This window comes from Clarias gariepinus, chromosome 2, assembly GCF_024256425.1.
Source record: "Clarias gariepinus isolate MV-2021 ecotype Netherlands chromosome 2, CGAR_prim_01v2, whole genome shotgun sequence".
NCBI lineage: Eukaryota > Metazoa > Chordata > Actinopteri > Siluriformes > Clariidae > Clarias > Clarias gariepinus.
In genome coordinates this window covers 39,649,344-39,666,342 of record NC_071101.1, presented here as the reverse complement: position 1 = coordinate 39,666,342, position 16,999 = coordinate 39,649,344, and the positions used below count along the sequence as shown (strand labels likewise).

General features: G+C 40.5%; 1 protein-coding gene across 1 annotated transcript in view; it reads right to left on the bottom strand.

Moving 5' to 3' along the window:
- Positions 1-806: 806 nt before the first annotated feature.
- Positions 807-16,999, bottom strand: part of rngtt (RNA guanylyltransferase and 5'-phosphatase) — a 115,558-nt gene continuing 99,365 nt past the window's right edge. The window contains exons 13-16 of the mRNA XM_053488196.1: positions 16,135-16,235; positions 9,190-9,256; positions 2,707-2,830; positions 807-1,723 (exon numbers count right to left, since the gene is read on the bottom strand). Coding sequence (XP_053344171.1) covers positions 1,572-1,723; positions 2,707-2,830; positions 9,190-9,256; positions 16,135-16,235 — 444 coding nt within the window. The 3' untranslated portion in view covers positions 807-1,571. The remainder of the gene's footprint in view (positions 1,724-2,706; positions 2,831-9,189; positions 9,257-16,134; positions 16,236-16,999) is intronic.

Here is a 16,999-nt window from a genome sequence, read left to right as displayed (position 1 = left end):
TTATAATCTGGGGTTGCTTTAGTTGGTCAGGTCCAGACTCAGGAACGTTATATGGCAATGAAATGATCATATCACATACGTGGAGTTCTTCTTCTCTGAAGGCACCAGGATATTCCAGGACTCAAACTCTGCTGTTGTCGTCCTCGACTTGCTCATCAGGGACAATGAATGTTATTTTGATTCATACACATTTCATATAATTTTTTTTTATTGTGTAACGCTGCTTTGCGACCATGTCAATTGCTAAAAGCGCTATACAAATAAATAAAATAAAATAGAAAATTGAAACTGTCATACAGAGCATGAGGAATCATCTTCAGACATAAATTGGACACCGCATTGCGCACCGTGATCTAAAGGTGTTCGAAAAAACTTTTCTTTTTGGCCAAAAGATGTGATTTTATACAGTATATACTATATATAAAGAGGCATTCTGAATCTCTCCTCATTATGGAATCGAATCTACTGTATATTTCTGACCACCCACTGAATCCTGCCACCATCTCACACCCACTTTTTTTTTATTTATTTATTTTTTTTCCTGCTGACAAGATCTCCTGGGCTTCCTGATACTTCACCAGGAGATTTTGCACACCCCAGGCAGCCTGTCATGTCAATCCTGATCAGCGCTGAAGACAGTCTGCATCGCGCTGCTTTCTAAGTTGTCTGACATTTCTGAAGCGACGCCAACAGGAAGTTCTAAAATCGGAGAACCATCTGGTCCTTTCCTTTCACCGAACTAATAGCGGCTATGTTTGGAGGACTGGGGGGAACCGCATGATGAGAATCACACTGGAAGCAAAAGGTCACGTCAGCTACATATAGAATTTATTATACAAGTCTTGAGATAGAAGCACAGCATATTCACAGTATGGTGACAGCAAATCAGCAAAAAAAAAAAAGGAAAAAAGTGCCCATCGTGATCATTCTGACAACGCGACTGGCTTAAAGAAAGAGGTTTGACATCATTAGTGCAAGAAACCGGTCTGAAAATCAGAAGTCATGAAAAAAAAAAAAAAAAAAAAAAAAAACTCATGCCTCTGGCACATCCTGTTTTATTTCTAATAATTAATACGGCACACGTTACTTCGAGTGATTGCTGGTCTCTGTGGATGATAAATACGCAAAACAAACCCAAATCAAATCGATCCAGTCATCTGGATATTAGCATTAAAAGTCTGGAAAGTACAACAGCAATTCCTTAAATCACTACGCTAAAAAAGTTAGATTAAAACCCATTAAATTAAATACAAAGAGAGGTAACCAAACGTCAATGTAACATTTATTTAATATTTCTTTTATCTTTTTTTTTCTTTTAATATGACCATGTCTCAGCTTCCAGACAAAGTCTCCACATGACAAAAGGTTTCAAAGAAATGCAGCATCTGCTGTCTGAGTAGGAAGCATAAAGCTGTGTAATGTCACTGTGCATCTCAGAAAGTCTTCTCATCAGAGTGTAGAAAGAGCCAGGGTTCCAAATACGTATATTTAAAAAAAAATAATAATAAATTGCTACACTAGAACAACTTGATGCAAAAAAAAGAAAAAAAAAAAAAAAAAGAAAAAAGTTTTTACGGTAAGCCGTGATTGGGTCTTTTCGGAGGAGGAGGGGGCATGAGCTGGGCGTCCGGGTCCGAATGGTGCTTGCGGCTTTGGGCGCAGCGGTCCAGGAACTCCAGGAGGTTTTCCTTCGTGACGGGATGCTGGATGCTGTTACACACGGCTGTGGGGAAGCAGACGGGGAAGAGATTGTGAGTGATGACAAGTCGCTTCCTGCAGCCGCGGTCAAGCTCGGGCACGATTCTAGCAGACGCCTTTAATTCAGGATGCTGTTTTAGCGCTGCTGTTAATGTCTATAGGGTTAATGACTCGACCACCAGCTGAGTGGAAATGAGAAGCGAAACGCGCCAGATGCTTCTGATATAAAAAAAAAAAAAAAAGAAAAGAAAAGAAAAAAAAACGGGAAAGAAAACGAAATGTGGTGGCACAGATGCCTGGAATATCTTCAAGTTTCTAAAGAACAAGCTGCTTACCTGAGGACACGTCTGACTCTCGTCCACTTTTAGTAACAAAAAAGTCCTTGTTTATTAATATGTTTATTATTATTATTATTATGGCATGAATACTTGAAGGAGCTTTATCATAAAAGAAATTTCCACCTTAAAGATGAAAAAAAATTATATCTCTCCTTAATGTTGTTTTTCTAATATATAACACTAATATTTGACATATGACTTGATTAGAACATAGACATGTGATCTTCTAATCTCCATCTTTATGCTCACGGTCATATTTTCCTTAACTGACACCCTGTCATATCACGTCTTCTGTTTATTTACAGCTGATCTGCCTCTAAGGTTTAATGCTCTATGCATTCTTGATGCTTTTCTGCTCACCACGAATATTAAGAGTGATTACTTGAGTTACCATATCCTTTAGAAACCAATCTAGGTGTGTTGTTTTTTTTTTCTCCTGTCTATTTCTTACTTTTGACTTCCTGTAACTAAACGACACACTGATGTTCCTAATAAAATGACTGGCAAGTGGGTATGTATTATTCGACCGCACTTAAATTGTAAATATACATATTCAAGTCATTTCCAGCGCACTACTCTGACTGTATGGAAGACAGAAAGCGCTGTTGCTCTTGTTTTTCTGCATGCAGTGTGACGTTATCGTCGTCGTTCCTGCGGTGCTGCCACTCACCCATCGCTGTATCGTACGAATTCGGGAAGCTCTTGTCTACTCTCTGCCTCATAAAGACCCAGGTGTTATTTTTGAACGTGCACTCGATAATCTTGTTATCGTACTGCTTCAGGTCCTTCGTCACCTGCGGAGGAAGAGCAGAGACGAGAGTTAGACACAAAGCAGAGTTGTGAGAAGAAGAAGGAAAAAAAAAAAAAAAGAGAAAGTTTCTTTCGAAAGCTTTGTGTACAGGCAGCACTGCTAAAAAAAGTGTGTATCAGCAACGCTGTGGAACGAATTTATTGTGAACGCAGGCCAGACTCGGGCAGATCTGTAAATCAGGTCAGTTTATAGATTTATTTATATAATACCTGGTAATTATATATAAATTATATATAAATATGTTTCGTTGCATGTGTCGTCTAATATATATATTTGATTACTTGCTTATCAGCTAGATTTCTGCCCCTTAAACACCAGTTATTTTGCTTTTAAATGGTCCAGCTCCACTCTGCTCATGATTCCAAATTAGTAGCACCTGATGCTAAGAATGGTAAAAAATCAGCTCAGAACTACACAGGAGGAGCTGGTCAATGCTGTGAAGAGAGCTGGGACCATCGTTTCCAAGGCTACCATCAGTAAAACACTAAGACGTCATGGTTTAAAATCTTGCATCGCACGGAAGGTTCCCCTGCTTAAGTTAGCCCATGTCCAGGCCCGTCTGAAGTTTGCCAGGGACCATTTGGATGATCCAGAGGAGTCATGGGAGAAAGTCCCGTGGTCAGATGAGACAAAAAATAAAACGTTTTGGTCTTAACTCCATTCGCCGTGTTTGGAGGAAGAAGAATGATGAGTATCATCCCAATAATACCATACCTACAGTGAAGCATGGGGCTGGAAGCATCATGCCCTGGGGGTGTTGAACGGGCCATGTATTGTGACATATTGGGCAAAAATCTCCTTCCCTCAGTAAGAGCATTAAAGATGGGTCGTGGCTGGGTCTTCCAACATGACAATGACCCAAAGCACACGGCCAGGAAAACCAAGGAGTGGCTCCGTAAGAAGCATATGGACTATTGAAAAGCAAAATGACTGGTCAGAAATCTGGCTGATAAGCAAGTGATCAAATACTTATTTGACACAGTAATTCACAAATAAATTGTTAAAAAAATTATATAATGTGATTTCCGGATTTTTCTTTTTAGATTCGGTCTCTCACAGTGGAAATGCACCTATGCTGAAAATTGTAGACCCCTCCATGATTTCTTAGTAAGAGAACTTGCAAAATCACAGGGTGATCAAATACTTATTGACCCCACTGTAGATAGATATATATATATACACATACATTCACACATGATGGCTTTGAAATACAGGATGTCTAAGTCGATATAATACACTGGTATAAAACTGGAACCGGTGACATCATCAAATATGCTGCTTTGAAAAAGGAATCGACCAATCAGAAGTGAGAATTCTGGTTTAAAAATGGAAACACATCCAGTTTAGAGGGCATGCATGTTGTACACAGTGTGTGTGTGTGTGTGTGTGTGTGTGTGTGTGTATATGAGACAGAGGGAGTGAGGGAGAGGGGGACTCGCTCTTGGAGACACTGGGACGCTAGAGGAGTAGGCGGCACTGGAAGGAAACACTGCTGTGCCAAGCTCAGCAGCATGCTGGCTAAGTAAAAGACCGTGCACTCCGACCGTGCAGGGCATCTGTGAGATGGTCGATTGGCGGGGTGGGGGCGAGTGGATGTTTTAGAAGAGCGAAAAGATGTCGTCGCACTCTCACAAAACGCAGGATGCTGCGAGATTATCTCTCAGCGTTCTGACTGACAGGAAGCGGCCCCTCCTTGGCTCGGGGTTGGCTCTTGGGTTCAGGCCATCGTCGCGCTCCCAGGTGTAGCCGTGAGATTCTGGAAGCCATTTTGGAAACTCCGCTTGGTAGCGCCTGATCCGACCAAATCCACTTCATTATGGCTGCTGTCTGGAGCGCGTTTTTTTCTCGAGTTACTTTCAATATCTCTGCCCAATCTGTTCAAATCCTTTCTCTGCTCAATGATTTCTACGTTTCTCTCCCATAGCCATTTGCTGGTCCTCGCTAGACCAAAGGGGAGCGTAAGGCTGGCCAGCAGGGCATGGTTTTAGGAACGACGTGCGAACACACGGCTGGAATCCATGGTCTGGAGATCATTCAAGCAAGATGGCCAGGCCACCTAAAACTTCTACGTCCATTTGGTGTATACTTTGTTTAATTGCAATGCAATTTTTATTTCAATTAACTTAATTGTCACTGTGATAAATAACAACGATCTATAATTAGAGCATCACCTTTCAGGCTTGTAATAAAGTGCAGCAGTATAGGAAGCGTAACGGCTATGCAGAAAAAAAAAAGGATATAAAGGGAGACCACAGAAAAGAAAAAAAAAATGCAATGCAAAGTCCAGTTCACGGTTATTGTAATAGTGAGGTGTGAAGTGTTGTCGAAGGCAGCTAGTGGTGTCAATGTTGTTAATCTCTGGGAGACGAGTCCTGGTGATTTTCCCCGCGGCGAGCGAAGTAAAGGCGATGATGTAAGAGCAGGGTGATATTTTGGACAGCGCTGATGCTTTGTAAAGTCTGAGATAAAGCTGTAACTTCACGTTTTATGCCACGGGGACGTCTTCAGGGGAAAGAAAGAAGAAAAAAAGATTCTCCTGTGTTATTTTGTCAGAATAACTGTGATAAAGCGGAAGAGGCAGCGTGACATCTTTATAATAGAAGAGGATGTTATCGGGTACAGGGTTAGGGTTTAGGCGCGCTGCATCGTGGGTGTTCAAGAGTACAATACTATTCTGGTTTTGTAGAGAATGAGGTCTTCTTGTCCTTTATATCTTTCGTAGCTCGTCTTTATGCTCGTCAGGAGCAGATGGCTGTTAATAAACCTCATATTTTACCATCATTCCCTCCTGACTTTTTTTTTATTTTTTATGACCGACAGACTGATTAGTTTTTTTTGGTAGGTATTTATTTTATGAGACGTTATAGGAGTCTGCGGTAGACTAAGGATTATGAGATATGATATAATAAACAGGTGGAGGCAAGACAGATGGTAAGAAGTGTGTTTTCATACGCATCTTGAAAAACTCAGTGAACTCTTACAGTCTATATAGTCGAAGGAACTATGACAAGTGGGCAATCAGACGCTTAAAAAAAAAAGTCTGGAGACGTTCAACCTGGTGTGGGTAAATGTGTAACCCAATGGGCATCTGATTCAGACAGTGAATTAAAGCAAACATATTGCAACATGAGAATGTCACATGTCTACTACTGACCATGTAAAGGCTCCCTAAGCTTGATTACCTCACGCTTTGCTTGACGGAGAGAGGTGGCTCTTTTCTAATCCTTCCAGGCTGGAATCAACACATCTCACACAACAGTGGGAGTAGTGCACGAAGTGGGCTTTCGCGTTTTTGCAGGCGATGCATATACATTTCACGCACGCTGCTTGCGAATGTGAAAGTTCAGCTGCCGAAACATGACTCAGAGAGGTGTGACTAACTCAGAACTCCCCCTCGCTGGCTCTTATGGGAGCTCGGATATTTCTATACCCCCTTCTTATAGTCTCGCTCTCGGTCTGCTAAAGCCTGCCGTGCATCACAAGTGTAAAAAAAAGTTTGGAGAAATATTCCAACTTTGGATTCCTTTGCCTGTGAGGAATGCAGATAGAGAGAGAGAGAGAGAGAGAGAGAGAGAGAGAGAGAGGACGCTACGGTGTAATTTTGGTCCAACATGATTTGAGCTACGATGTGCGTAACGAAGATTTAAACTAAAACTTCAGCCATGCAACTATATGATCTATAAAGCTCATCGGAGCTGACCCCAGGTCTACGCAGGAAAAAACTGAGCAATTGAAGCGGTGACACAACCATCAGTCAAAGCCAAGCTCGAGCCGCGCAATACAAATTAGCCGATTATGTTGGCGCGCGCGCTCGTAGATGGTTAACGACAAACAAGCCGTTTGTCTAGCGCGGGATTGTCTTCCGGCTCGGTTTTTCTATCACCCTTACGTCTACCAGGGCGGCTCGCTAATTACTTTGTGTCTACTGAAGCAAATGGGTCCTTCAGAAACAAAAGGGTGCTATTAGGGAAAATCCTCAAACTACAGTAGCACGGCGGTCGAATATCATCCCTGATGTGTGCTGTGTAACTCACCTCTTTGGATGCCTTTGCCTGCTAGGAATGGAAGCCTGAGTGACACTATTCATGCGTTTATGGAGATGTGAATAAATATTTCACACACATGCCCAGGAAATGTATTCACCAGGCAAATGATAATAAACTAAAATAAATAAATAAATAAAAAAGACTGTTTAATTCCTTTATTAGTGCTAATTACCCAGCGATGATCATACTACCTAATGGGAACTTGTGCTTCAGTGCAAACGGGTTTGCCCTTAGACTCCCTTGAGACAACCGTATAATGTTTTTTAACATAATATTTTATTTAACCAACAGAAATTCTGTAAAGCTGTTGTTTTCGTTAGTCAGATTAAATATGACTAGATTAAAATAGAATATAAAGTAATAATAATATAAAATATAAAGTTTATGTAGTAATAGAGTGTGATATAACAAATAATTCTGATGCACATCTGTTGGACTCCGACACACATTACACACGGCACATTTTGCACTTTTTGCATACCAGCGTACTGTGAACTTTGACTGCAACCTTGCACACTTTCCTGTCCATATCTGCACACGGTTCTCCACTACACTACATTTCATTATATTCTATTATTTATTATATATTTTTCATATTTCTATTTTTATTCTACCATGTCAATTTCCTATTTTTAATTGCTTGTACATTATGTACATTTAAAAGTCCTTGACTCTAAAGTTTATTTCCATATTTCTCTTATATTTCTAAATTTCTCTTTTTACACTGAAACTTTTTTTTTAAAACCTTGGTCATCAGCAGTTGTATAAGCATTTCACTTATACTGTGTATAAAAACTTTAATTTAATTGGGAGATGTATGCCATGATGATGATGTCACTTCCTCATTCACTTTGGACTCAGAATGCAGTGCAGCTACAGTACATGTCTGTTATCGCAGGCTAGTAAGCCATCCATGAGGTGACCATTACTGTAGGACGACATCGATGATGATGAAATCAGGATGAAATGTGATGCTTGGAAAGCTACGAGATGTGAATGCACATACTGTATAAAGATCTGAGAGAGCAGGACAGACTATTCAGCTAAAGCTCTGCTGTATCGTTGTAGAAGCAAAAGCTACAGTAATTCTCACTGGGATCACCATGACCGCTGTGATTTGGTAATGTTGGGAACTGTTAACAAATGTAGCCTTAAAAAAAAAGAAGAAAAAAAAAGATGTCGATACCTCATTACAGCGATTAGACCAGGATCAAAAATTTGATTAAAATAGTAATCCAGTCTCTTGTGCAATAAACAATGCGACAGAGTGATACATTGCTCTTAATAGTGTTTCACATGTTTTCTGCATGACGAAACTTTAACCCAGACCAGTGTTCGACCAGCCCCCGGGGAGCGGCTGCTTCGAGCCAAGGAGGTCGCGAACCCCTTCCCATGTGACGAGTGCAAGACGATTACACATAACCTTTATCTTTGGGTTTCTCAAGCTGCTTGATTTCACCAAGCAGAAGCTTTCAAGCTTTCTGTGTAAATGTGACTGAACTACTCTGTTGCATTACATGGACATGACATGGGTTCCCTGGATGACACGCACCCCTGGGAACGCTTTATCGTCTGCGGCTGACTCCAGCGCGAGACGCGATCGCTTCTACTGTGCTAAAACCTGGGCTTTGTGCATCATGGCACGGAGAAAAAAAAAAAAAAGAAGCAGAAGACATTAGACGTTTCACGACTGATGCACCGGTTAGTGCTTGGACGTGATGGATAACGAGGTTGAAAGGTTCATTTAAAGAACATCAGAGCATTATTATACACATTTAAACCAGAGAGAGATCTGTGTTTTAAAGCCGAGCAGGAAGAACAAGTCCCACATAGCTTGATTCAAAGCCCATTTCCCTGAAAGCCTTTGGTTTCTCATGAACGCTGAGCCCGCCTGGAGCTTAGCGAACAAAGCGGCAGGTTTTTTTCTTTTCCGCGGAATGTGAGATTAATGAGGAACAAGAGGAAAAAGCTTGAGCCTTTGATCGTAATGAAGAAGGTACACGTCACACAAGGGGTTCACTTCCAAAAGCCTGGATACACACTGATTTGGTGAATCATACACACAGTTTAAAGAGAGACACTCTTGTGTGATCCCTGCTATGGGATGCTTTTAAAAGGCACTCTGATAAAAATGTCGCACTTGTATCCTGACGGTTTGAGAGCAAAGGAATAGAAACAAAACAAATATATGTAAATAAAGTGGAAGCTCGTCTGTGGCTTGATGCCAGCCCCTGCTGCTTAAGGGGGGGGGCGCTTGGCATTATTAGTGTGTTGCCAAATTCAGCACAGGTCTCACCTTCATCTGAGCAAAGGGCATGTCGTAGCTGCCGACGTACAGCAGACCCACCGTCTGAGGGATCAACCTGCACAGACAGAGACAGAGTCACACACAGGGTTAGCACAATGTTTAATTGGACATTTGACTTCAATTCAGTTCAATTAATGCATAATGCTTCCGAAGCCATTGAATAGTAAATCATGTTAAATGATAATGATCTCACGGACTAAAATAATCATGATTATGATTTTTGCCATAATCAAGCAGCCCATAACAGGAACCTGACTGAAAATGTTTGTTTTAAAAAGGACTGGGATTAAATCTAATAAAATTGAATGTTTTTTCTTGATTTACTCTCAGATAGTCAAGTTGCATAGATAGATAGATAGATGGATGGATAGATGGATTGATACAGTCTTATGCAAAAATTTTGGCACCCTTTGATGAATAACAGATTTTGTTGATTTTTTTATTTAAAAAGATGTTAACACCGTCTCATATGGGAATTGAGAAAATGCACAATATTATCAGCAAACATTGATGCATAGTTACTTTTTGTCATAAATTGAATAAAGATAAAAAATAAAAAATAAAAACATTATTTCGGCACTGTGCAAAAGTTTGGGCACCCTACATAATCAGTACTTAGTAACCCCTCCTCTGGCAGATATCACAGCTTGCAGATGCTTTTTATAGCCAGCTAAAAGTCTTTCAGTTCTTGTACTTGGGATTTTCTTTCGTTCTTCCTTGCAAAAGGCTTCTAGTTCTGTAATATTATTTGGTCATCCTGCATGCACAGCTCTTTTAAGATCTACCCACAAATTTTCAATGATGTTTAAATCAGGGGACTGTGATGGCCGTTCCAAAACCTTCGGCGTGCATCTCTTGAGGTATTAAATAGTGGATTTTGAGGTATGCTTAGGATCATTGTCCTGTTGTAGAAGCCATCCTCTTTTCAACTTTACAGCTTTTTTACAGATGGTGTGATGTTTGCTTCCAGAATTTGCTGGTATTTAGTTGAATCCATTCTTCCCTCCACCCGTGCAATGTTTCCCGTGCCACTAGCTGCAACACAACCCTAAAGCATGATAGATGTACCCCCATGCTTAATAGTTGGCACGGTGTTCTTTTCATGAAATGCTTCACCTTTTTTCCTCCAAACATGCCTTTGCTGATTGTGGCCAAAGAGTTCTATTTTAACTTCATCAGTCCACAGCACTTGTTTCCAAAACACATCAGGCTTCAGTAGATGTTCTGTTGAATACTTCTCATTTTGGATTTTATGATGGGGACGCAGGTAAGGTTTTCTTCTGCCGACTCTTCCATGAAGGTCTTGTGAAACGTTGCACCACCACTCCTGAGTCTGCTAAATCTCCTTGTAGGTTCTGTGCAGTCAAATGGGGGTTTTGATTTGAATGACCATGAATTTTAAAAAGTGTGTTCCAAATGTTGACCGGTACTCCTCGTGAGCAACCATTTCCAGTCAGGACAATAATCCCCCGTGTTAAAGGAACGCAATAAAAACAGCTCTCTAGCCTGACTTCGTTTAAATCAACACACACAACCCTTTCCAGTCCATTACACTCGGAATGTCAGGACGTGCTTCCGGAGCGCGTCTGGAGGTTTGGTTGATCGCAGCGAGACCCAGCAGAGGCAATGAGAGGCTTTGGGGATCATCTGACAGCCTAAATACAGAGAAAGCTCCCAGCTGGAGGCAGCTAGAACAATTCAGCGCTTGTAGAATTACTGGCTGAGGTTAAGGTTAGGATTTCAATCAGAGAGAGCGAGAGAGACTCTGGTCAACCCAAAAACAAATGGAGAGAGAGAGAGTGGGGAAAAAAAACAAAGTACACCAACAAAGGTTCAAGCCCACGGCTGACTCAGCCATGTTACGAGACAACAGCAGGTTAGAACTAAGGGTGCTTAAATTTACTGCGTTTAAAAAGGCCATCCGTGTCATATCTAGAAACGCCTTCGGAGATGTTTGAACAGGAAAACCTAGCCACCTCGAAACATGAAAGTCCACCATCAAGTGAAGAGGGTGGAAAAAAAAACCTGCATAATATTTCCAGATCCTCGGGATGCGTCTGAAGCAGATAACATTCGTCATGTCCGTGCCAACAGAGCTGTATTGACATGACGCTCTAAATATAACCCATCCAAGATGATCGTGGCCTTGAGGAACGTTGAAGCTGCGCTTTATTCTTCAGGTTCAGATTCAACTGCAAGACTGATACAGCCATTTAATTCTTTTTTCAGATGAGATTCGCTGTACAGCAATGCTGTAAAATGTCTGTTTTGCTTTCCTTATATGGTCGTTACTTCCTGTTCTGATTCTAACATTTCCAAGATTCTTGGACTTGATCCCTTTGATATTTCACCGTAAATTGTTTCTTATCCCACCTCTGTACTGTTGTTAGTTTTTAGTATACAAATAGATTATTTGATTTATCCACAAAAACACGCTATAACACCACACGTCAATCCCACACCCATATTTTCCAACTATTAGCCAATGGAAACCATCTTTAAAAATCAAAAACCCTCTGGCTAACCCCCAGTGGACGGGTATCTCAGCTGCATTATGCCTGCATGAAGCATCAGCACTTTTTCTTACTTACTGTCTTTTAGTATTGCAGACAAATAAATATGTAATGACTAATAACTCCCTCATCTATTATAGATCGCATTACACAAGCTGGTCAATAGCGAGGCTTCAGGATCTACAACCTGGCCTGACCCTGAGCTAACTAGAATAGCATAACACCCATTTCTAACTGTTGAATTTAATTTGTTTTCGAGTCATATTCTTTCCAATTAGATTTAATTGTTTAACGGTGTGTGACAGATGTCATGGCCTTTGCCATTGTATTATTATTTTTTGATTACTTGACATGTCTGATGCAAAACAAAGCCCTGCTTATTATAATTGTTTTTTTTAATCCATGACGATTGTCACAACAGACGAAACGGTTTTAAAGCCGAATAATCTGCATGGGAAGTCACAGGAAACTGCACGAGGATGAAGCATGTAAGGATCTAAATGACATTTCGGTAACCTTTAAAAAGTGACAGGTGCTGCACAAATTAAACAGAGATTTGAACAAGCTCTGCTTTATTTGGAACTGAATGTCCGATGTAAACTTTTACAATTGTTTAAACTTAAGCGCTGATTGAGAAGGTGTAAGTTTCTGTTAGAAATTTCTGTTAATTAAACCATCCTACACACCCCTACTACAGCCAGTGTTCTCCGTGCATATTAATGATCTCGCAAGTAAGTTGAAACAGAACCTTTTGTTTAATTAAATTGTGCTGAAGTTAAGAAACGAGGCGCTTCAAATATTACTCACTGGAAAGATCTGCTCGGTGAGGTCACATGCCTCATATGAGTGGTACAGGTCCGATTTAATTGGCTCTCAATTTCAATAGCGGTCAGAAACCCTTTGATTCCTCAGCCTCTTAAAGCAGGCAGAAAAAATATCTCGTCTCACAAGTGGACCAAAACAGCATAAACTGTTGAGCCGTGTCTCGATATCGAACAACAAGTTCAAGGCCAGAAGCATTAGTATTCCAGTGACTGGTTAACACTCCATGTACTATTTCCCATCTGTCCTCATCTCTCACATTGTCAGAGTTTTCTGCCGCAGCACACCCAGGGCAGATGTGTTCAACACTTCATTTCAGACGAAAAAGCGAATGCAAATTTTTCAATTCACTTTACTGCTATATTCCTGGAGAAGGTAAAATTTGGAAATTGTCCCAGGCGGAAATGGAAATGCTTGAGCTCAGGAGATAACGGTGTATGGCCTTGCTTAAGGGCCAAACGGTAACAGCACTGAGGTTGTGAACTTAATCCAACCAAAAAAACAACCAATTAATCAACTACTGTAACTAATCAACCAACCACAATCAACCAGTCAATTTATCACGAAGCCAACCAGTTAACCAACCAACCAACTGATTAACCAACCAGCCTACCACTTAATCAACAAAGCAGCCAAACAACCCAAAAAAACCTCACCAACCAACCAACCACATCAACCAATTAACTAACCAACCAATTAACAGAGCAGCCAAACAACCAAAAAAACCCTAACCAACCAACCAAACATCAACCAACCATGCAGCCAGCATATTAACCAAACAACCAGCCATCCAATTTACCAACCAACAAATAAACTAACCATCCAATTAACCAAGCAAAAAATAAATAAAAATCAACAAACCACTACCCTTTAGCATTGATCTCTGAGCATCAGGCGCAATAAATTTCAAGAACTGTGAATCCGTGTGGTTGGCTGTTTATGTTTTGTGGGATAAAGTACCAGACCCTCTAGCAGAAAAGGCCAGCTAGAAGTCTGACGCAAAAGCCTACCAGCAGAGTACTGGAGACTGGAATCTTCAATAGGCATCAGTGATCATTAACAGTTGCAATTCAGTGAAAAGTTGTTGTTCTGGCAAACAGCATAATGAAATGGTTTTAAAATTGGATAAAGTCAAAGTGTGCAATGACTCCAAGAAAATACTTTGCCTATTCTGTTTTAATGTATTACACCTTCTCATCTCCTTGGGATTTTGTTTTTAGAAACCTCTCCACTTCTTGAAAGCTCTCTGAGCCTCAGATTTTAATCCTGTACTTAAAACCTCCATGCAAAAGCGTGACAAAAACAGGCGAAGCTACACAAATCATTCTGCCACACTAAAACAACAGGAAGCCAAAATATATTCATTAGTTTGTTGTGTTGGCTTTGCTTTGTACAGCGAGAGAAGCTTGAGGCGATACACGGCCTGGCGGGACGGCACTGGATTCAAACCTGCTTTAGGTATTCAGAACCATGCAGCACGGGGACTGCGGCTATTCACAGTCCAGGCCTGAAAAGCCAGTGATAAAGGGAAAATATAAACAAAAGCAGACGGACATCCAGCGGCCATTTCCCTTGGACGCTCTTTGAGTTGCGTAGTATTGCGTAAGCTTAAGGCAGACATCAAAAAGGGGAAAAAAAAAAATCCTAAAGAGATTTGATTTACCAAGAGTACCTCAAACTGTGGGTAAATAAGCATAATGTAGCAAATTCTATATGGCTTTAAAGGACTGAAGCCATCTTATTAGATGGATCTGGTTAAAATACTTAAAGGTCAGTGAGTAAATATATAAAAACAATGTGTGCTCGCTCTCATTTTCGTCTTTCAAGAGTCGATCCATACAAGCTAAGCTCGAGTTCCTTTTCCTCAGGCATTTTGTCTTTGTCGTTGCTTTTTTTCCTGTGAACCCCCTTGAAATTAATGAGAGGAAGGTGTAGGGTATGAGAGCTTCTTAAAAGGATGAGACAGAGTAGGAGGAAGCGAAGGATAACGTGGGTGGAAGCGACAAGTGCTTTACACATTTCTCTGCTGCTTGGCAGGGGCACAAACTGAGCCGTAACCTCGGAGCCTAACATCCCTCTTCATCATAAGAGCTTCGAGAGAATCGACACACTGGCTAGGCTTTCGGGTTCTGTTTAACATTTGGAGAGACATCGTCTTCAGTCTTGAGTCGCAAAATCGCAGAAGGGTTTTCCTTGTCTACACCTTTATTTTGTAAACTTGATTTTTGCTATTGATGTTTAACTGATAAGCATGGAGAAGACGGGTACTAATTCTGATCAAGGTTTGACGCAAAGTTGTGTGTGCCTCCACGCGTACTGAATATTTACATACCTATATATGTATATATACACACACATATATACATACATACATACATATATATATATATAGAACCTATATATACACTGTATATACACACACATACAAGGGTGAGTCAAAAATTATCCGCACCCTGCCTGTCAATTTATTTGTATCAACTTTTAGATAAGACAAATACATAATTTTTCGACATAATACCCTTGATTTTCGACACACTTTGTCCATCTTTTAACAAGCTTTCATGTTCCTTCATTCCTTCAAACATTTTAGGCTGAGCTGTGAGCCACGAATGCACTGCTGTCTACATCAGTTCTTCATCAGAAGTGAATCTTTGTTCTTGCAGGGCTGATTTCAGGGGACCAAACAGGTGAAAGTCTGATGGAGCGAGATTAGGATTATAGGGAAAATGCTTTAATACCTCAAAATAAAGTTTTCACAACGCCCTTGGATACTGCATTTAACCCCAAGTTTAGTCTTCAGCTCTTCAATAAGAATCTTACTGTAATGGACACTGTTAATTGTTTAACCTTTTTCCTGATAATGTTCCAATACTGGATCTTGAGAATCCCAGAAAACTGTAAGCGTTGATGTTGATGAATTTTCCAGCTGATGTTTGAAATTTTTTTACTTTTTCTCGGTCTGTGTTTGAGGATGTTTCCGTTCCATACAGTACTCTACTGTTTTCTCTCAGGCTCATAGTGATAAATACACGTCTTGTCAACCAGTAATGATTCTCTTAAAAAAAAACTTACACCTTCCTTAGAGGTATGGTTCAAATTTTGTTGAGGTGAAATCCTAACGCTTCTGTTTATGCTCTTCCGTGAGTTGTGTCATCACCAGGTACAGCCTCAGACCACGAAAAAAATAATCACTGCATGCTGCTCTTCTTCTGTACAAATCAAAGTGGGTCATCCAGTTTTGCTCGCACCGCACTTACAAATGAACTAAACTGATGTAACATGTTCACACCTGCGCGGCAGTGATCTTGCATGCAAAGCTTTGATGAGACACTCGTGTATACAGTATATCAAATCTCACAGCTCAGGATTCACAGGATTGTCCTTAATCTTTATAAGAAACCATGAACAGATAGGGCCAGTGAAAAAACACAAAGCTTTATTAGGAAGACCTATCAAACTTTGATCTTGATAAACACCTACTGACAAGAAGTAAAGAAGAAAGTGAACATGTAGGACAGAATAAAACGTATTACATTACAGAGTGAACAGTGGATGATGACAAGATGGGTGCGAGAGTGTGTTGATCATGCTGACTCACCCTTCTCCTCCGACTTTGGAGATCTTCAGTCGGAAGTCTACGGAATTGTGACTGGGGGGTTTCCACTTCAGGATTTCATCGCAGCGCCCCGGCTTATATTTCTATTCGGTAAAAAAATAAACAAAGAAACTAAATATGTTTGCATTTTTTTTTTTTTTTTTTACCTGAAAGTCACCTTTCATTACTTTATTAAACCACAAACCAGCCGATGCTGACACAGAGACAGATCTTCCCTTGTCCTATTCATAGGATGGAGGAAATCAGAGACGATGATGCCGAATAAACCATGCCATGATGAATGTGAAGAAGAACTGTAATTTTATTTGTTTGTCTGTTTGTTTTTGAAATCCCCACTCTTACTTTTAAACTGTCTGAAAATAAGACGAGAATTGCTCTGGGAATGAGTAGAGAAAAGAGAGGAAGAAATGGATGGTGTGGGAGGGAGAGAAGATTTCCCATTTGTTTAGGAGTGACTTGCAGGGCTCTTCATCACATGAGCTCTGAGCGCAAGCTAAACACGCGTCTGTTTGGTGCATTAACACCTACGAGGATCATCTGCTGAAGTGCAGTCCCAAGTTCCCAAAACACAAATGCAGCTGGGTATGGACGCCAAATTCTGAGTTAAAAATAATTATAATAATAACAGTAAAAAATGAATAAATAAATACATCTAAGCAACACTGGTTAACACATTTATAACATGCTCTTATAATTTTCCTGCACATCCCAAAAGGAGGAGGTGATAATGCTGCTTTCAAAATCCATCGACTCAGGTGTTCCACCTCAGCTGGGGATGGATCTCCAGATTCAAAGCACGGCATGAATCGATATCTTATCATTCCTGTGAGCTACGCTATGTTTTTCT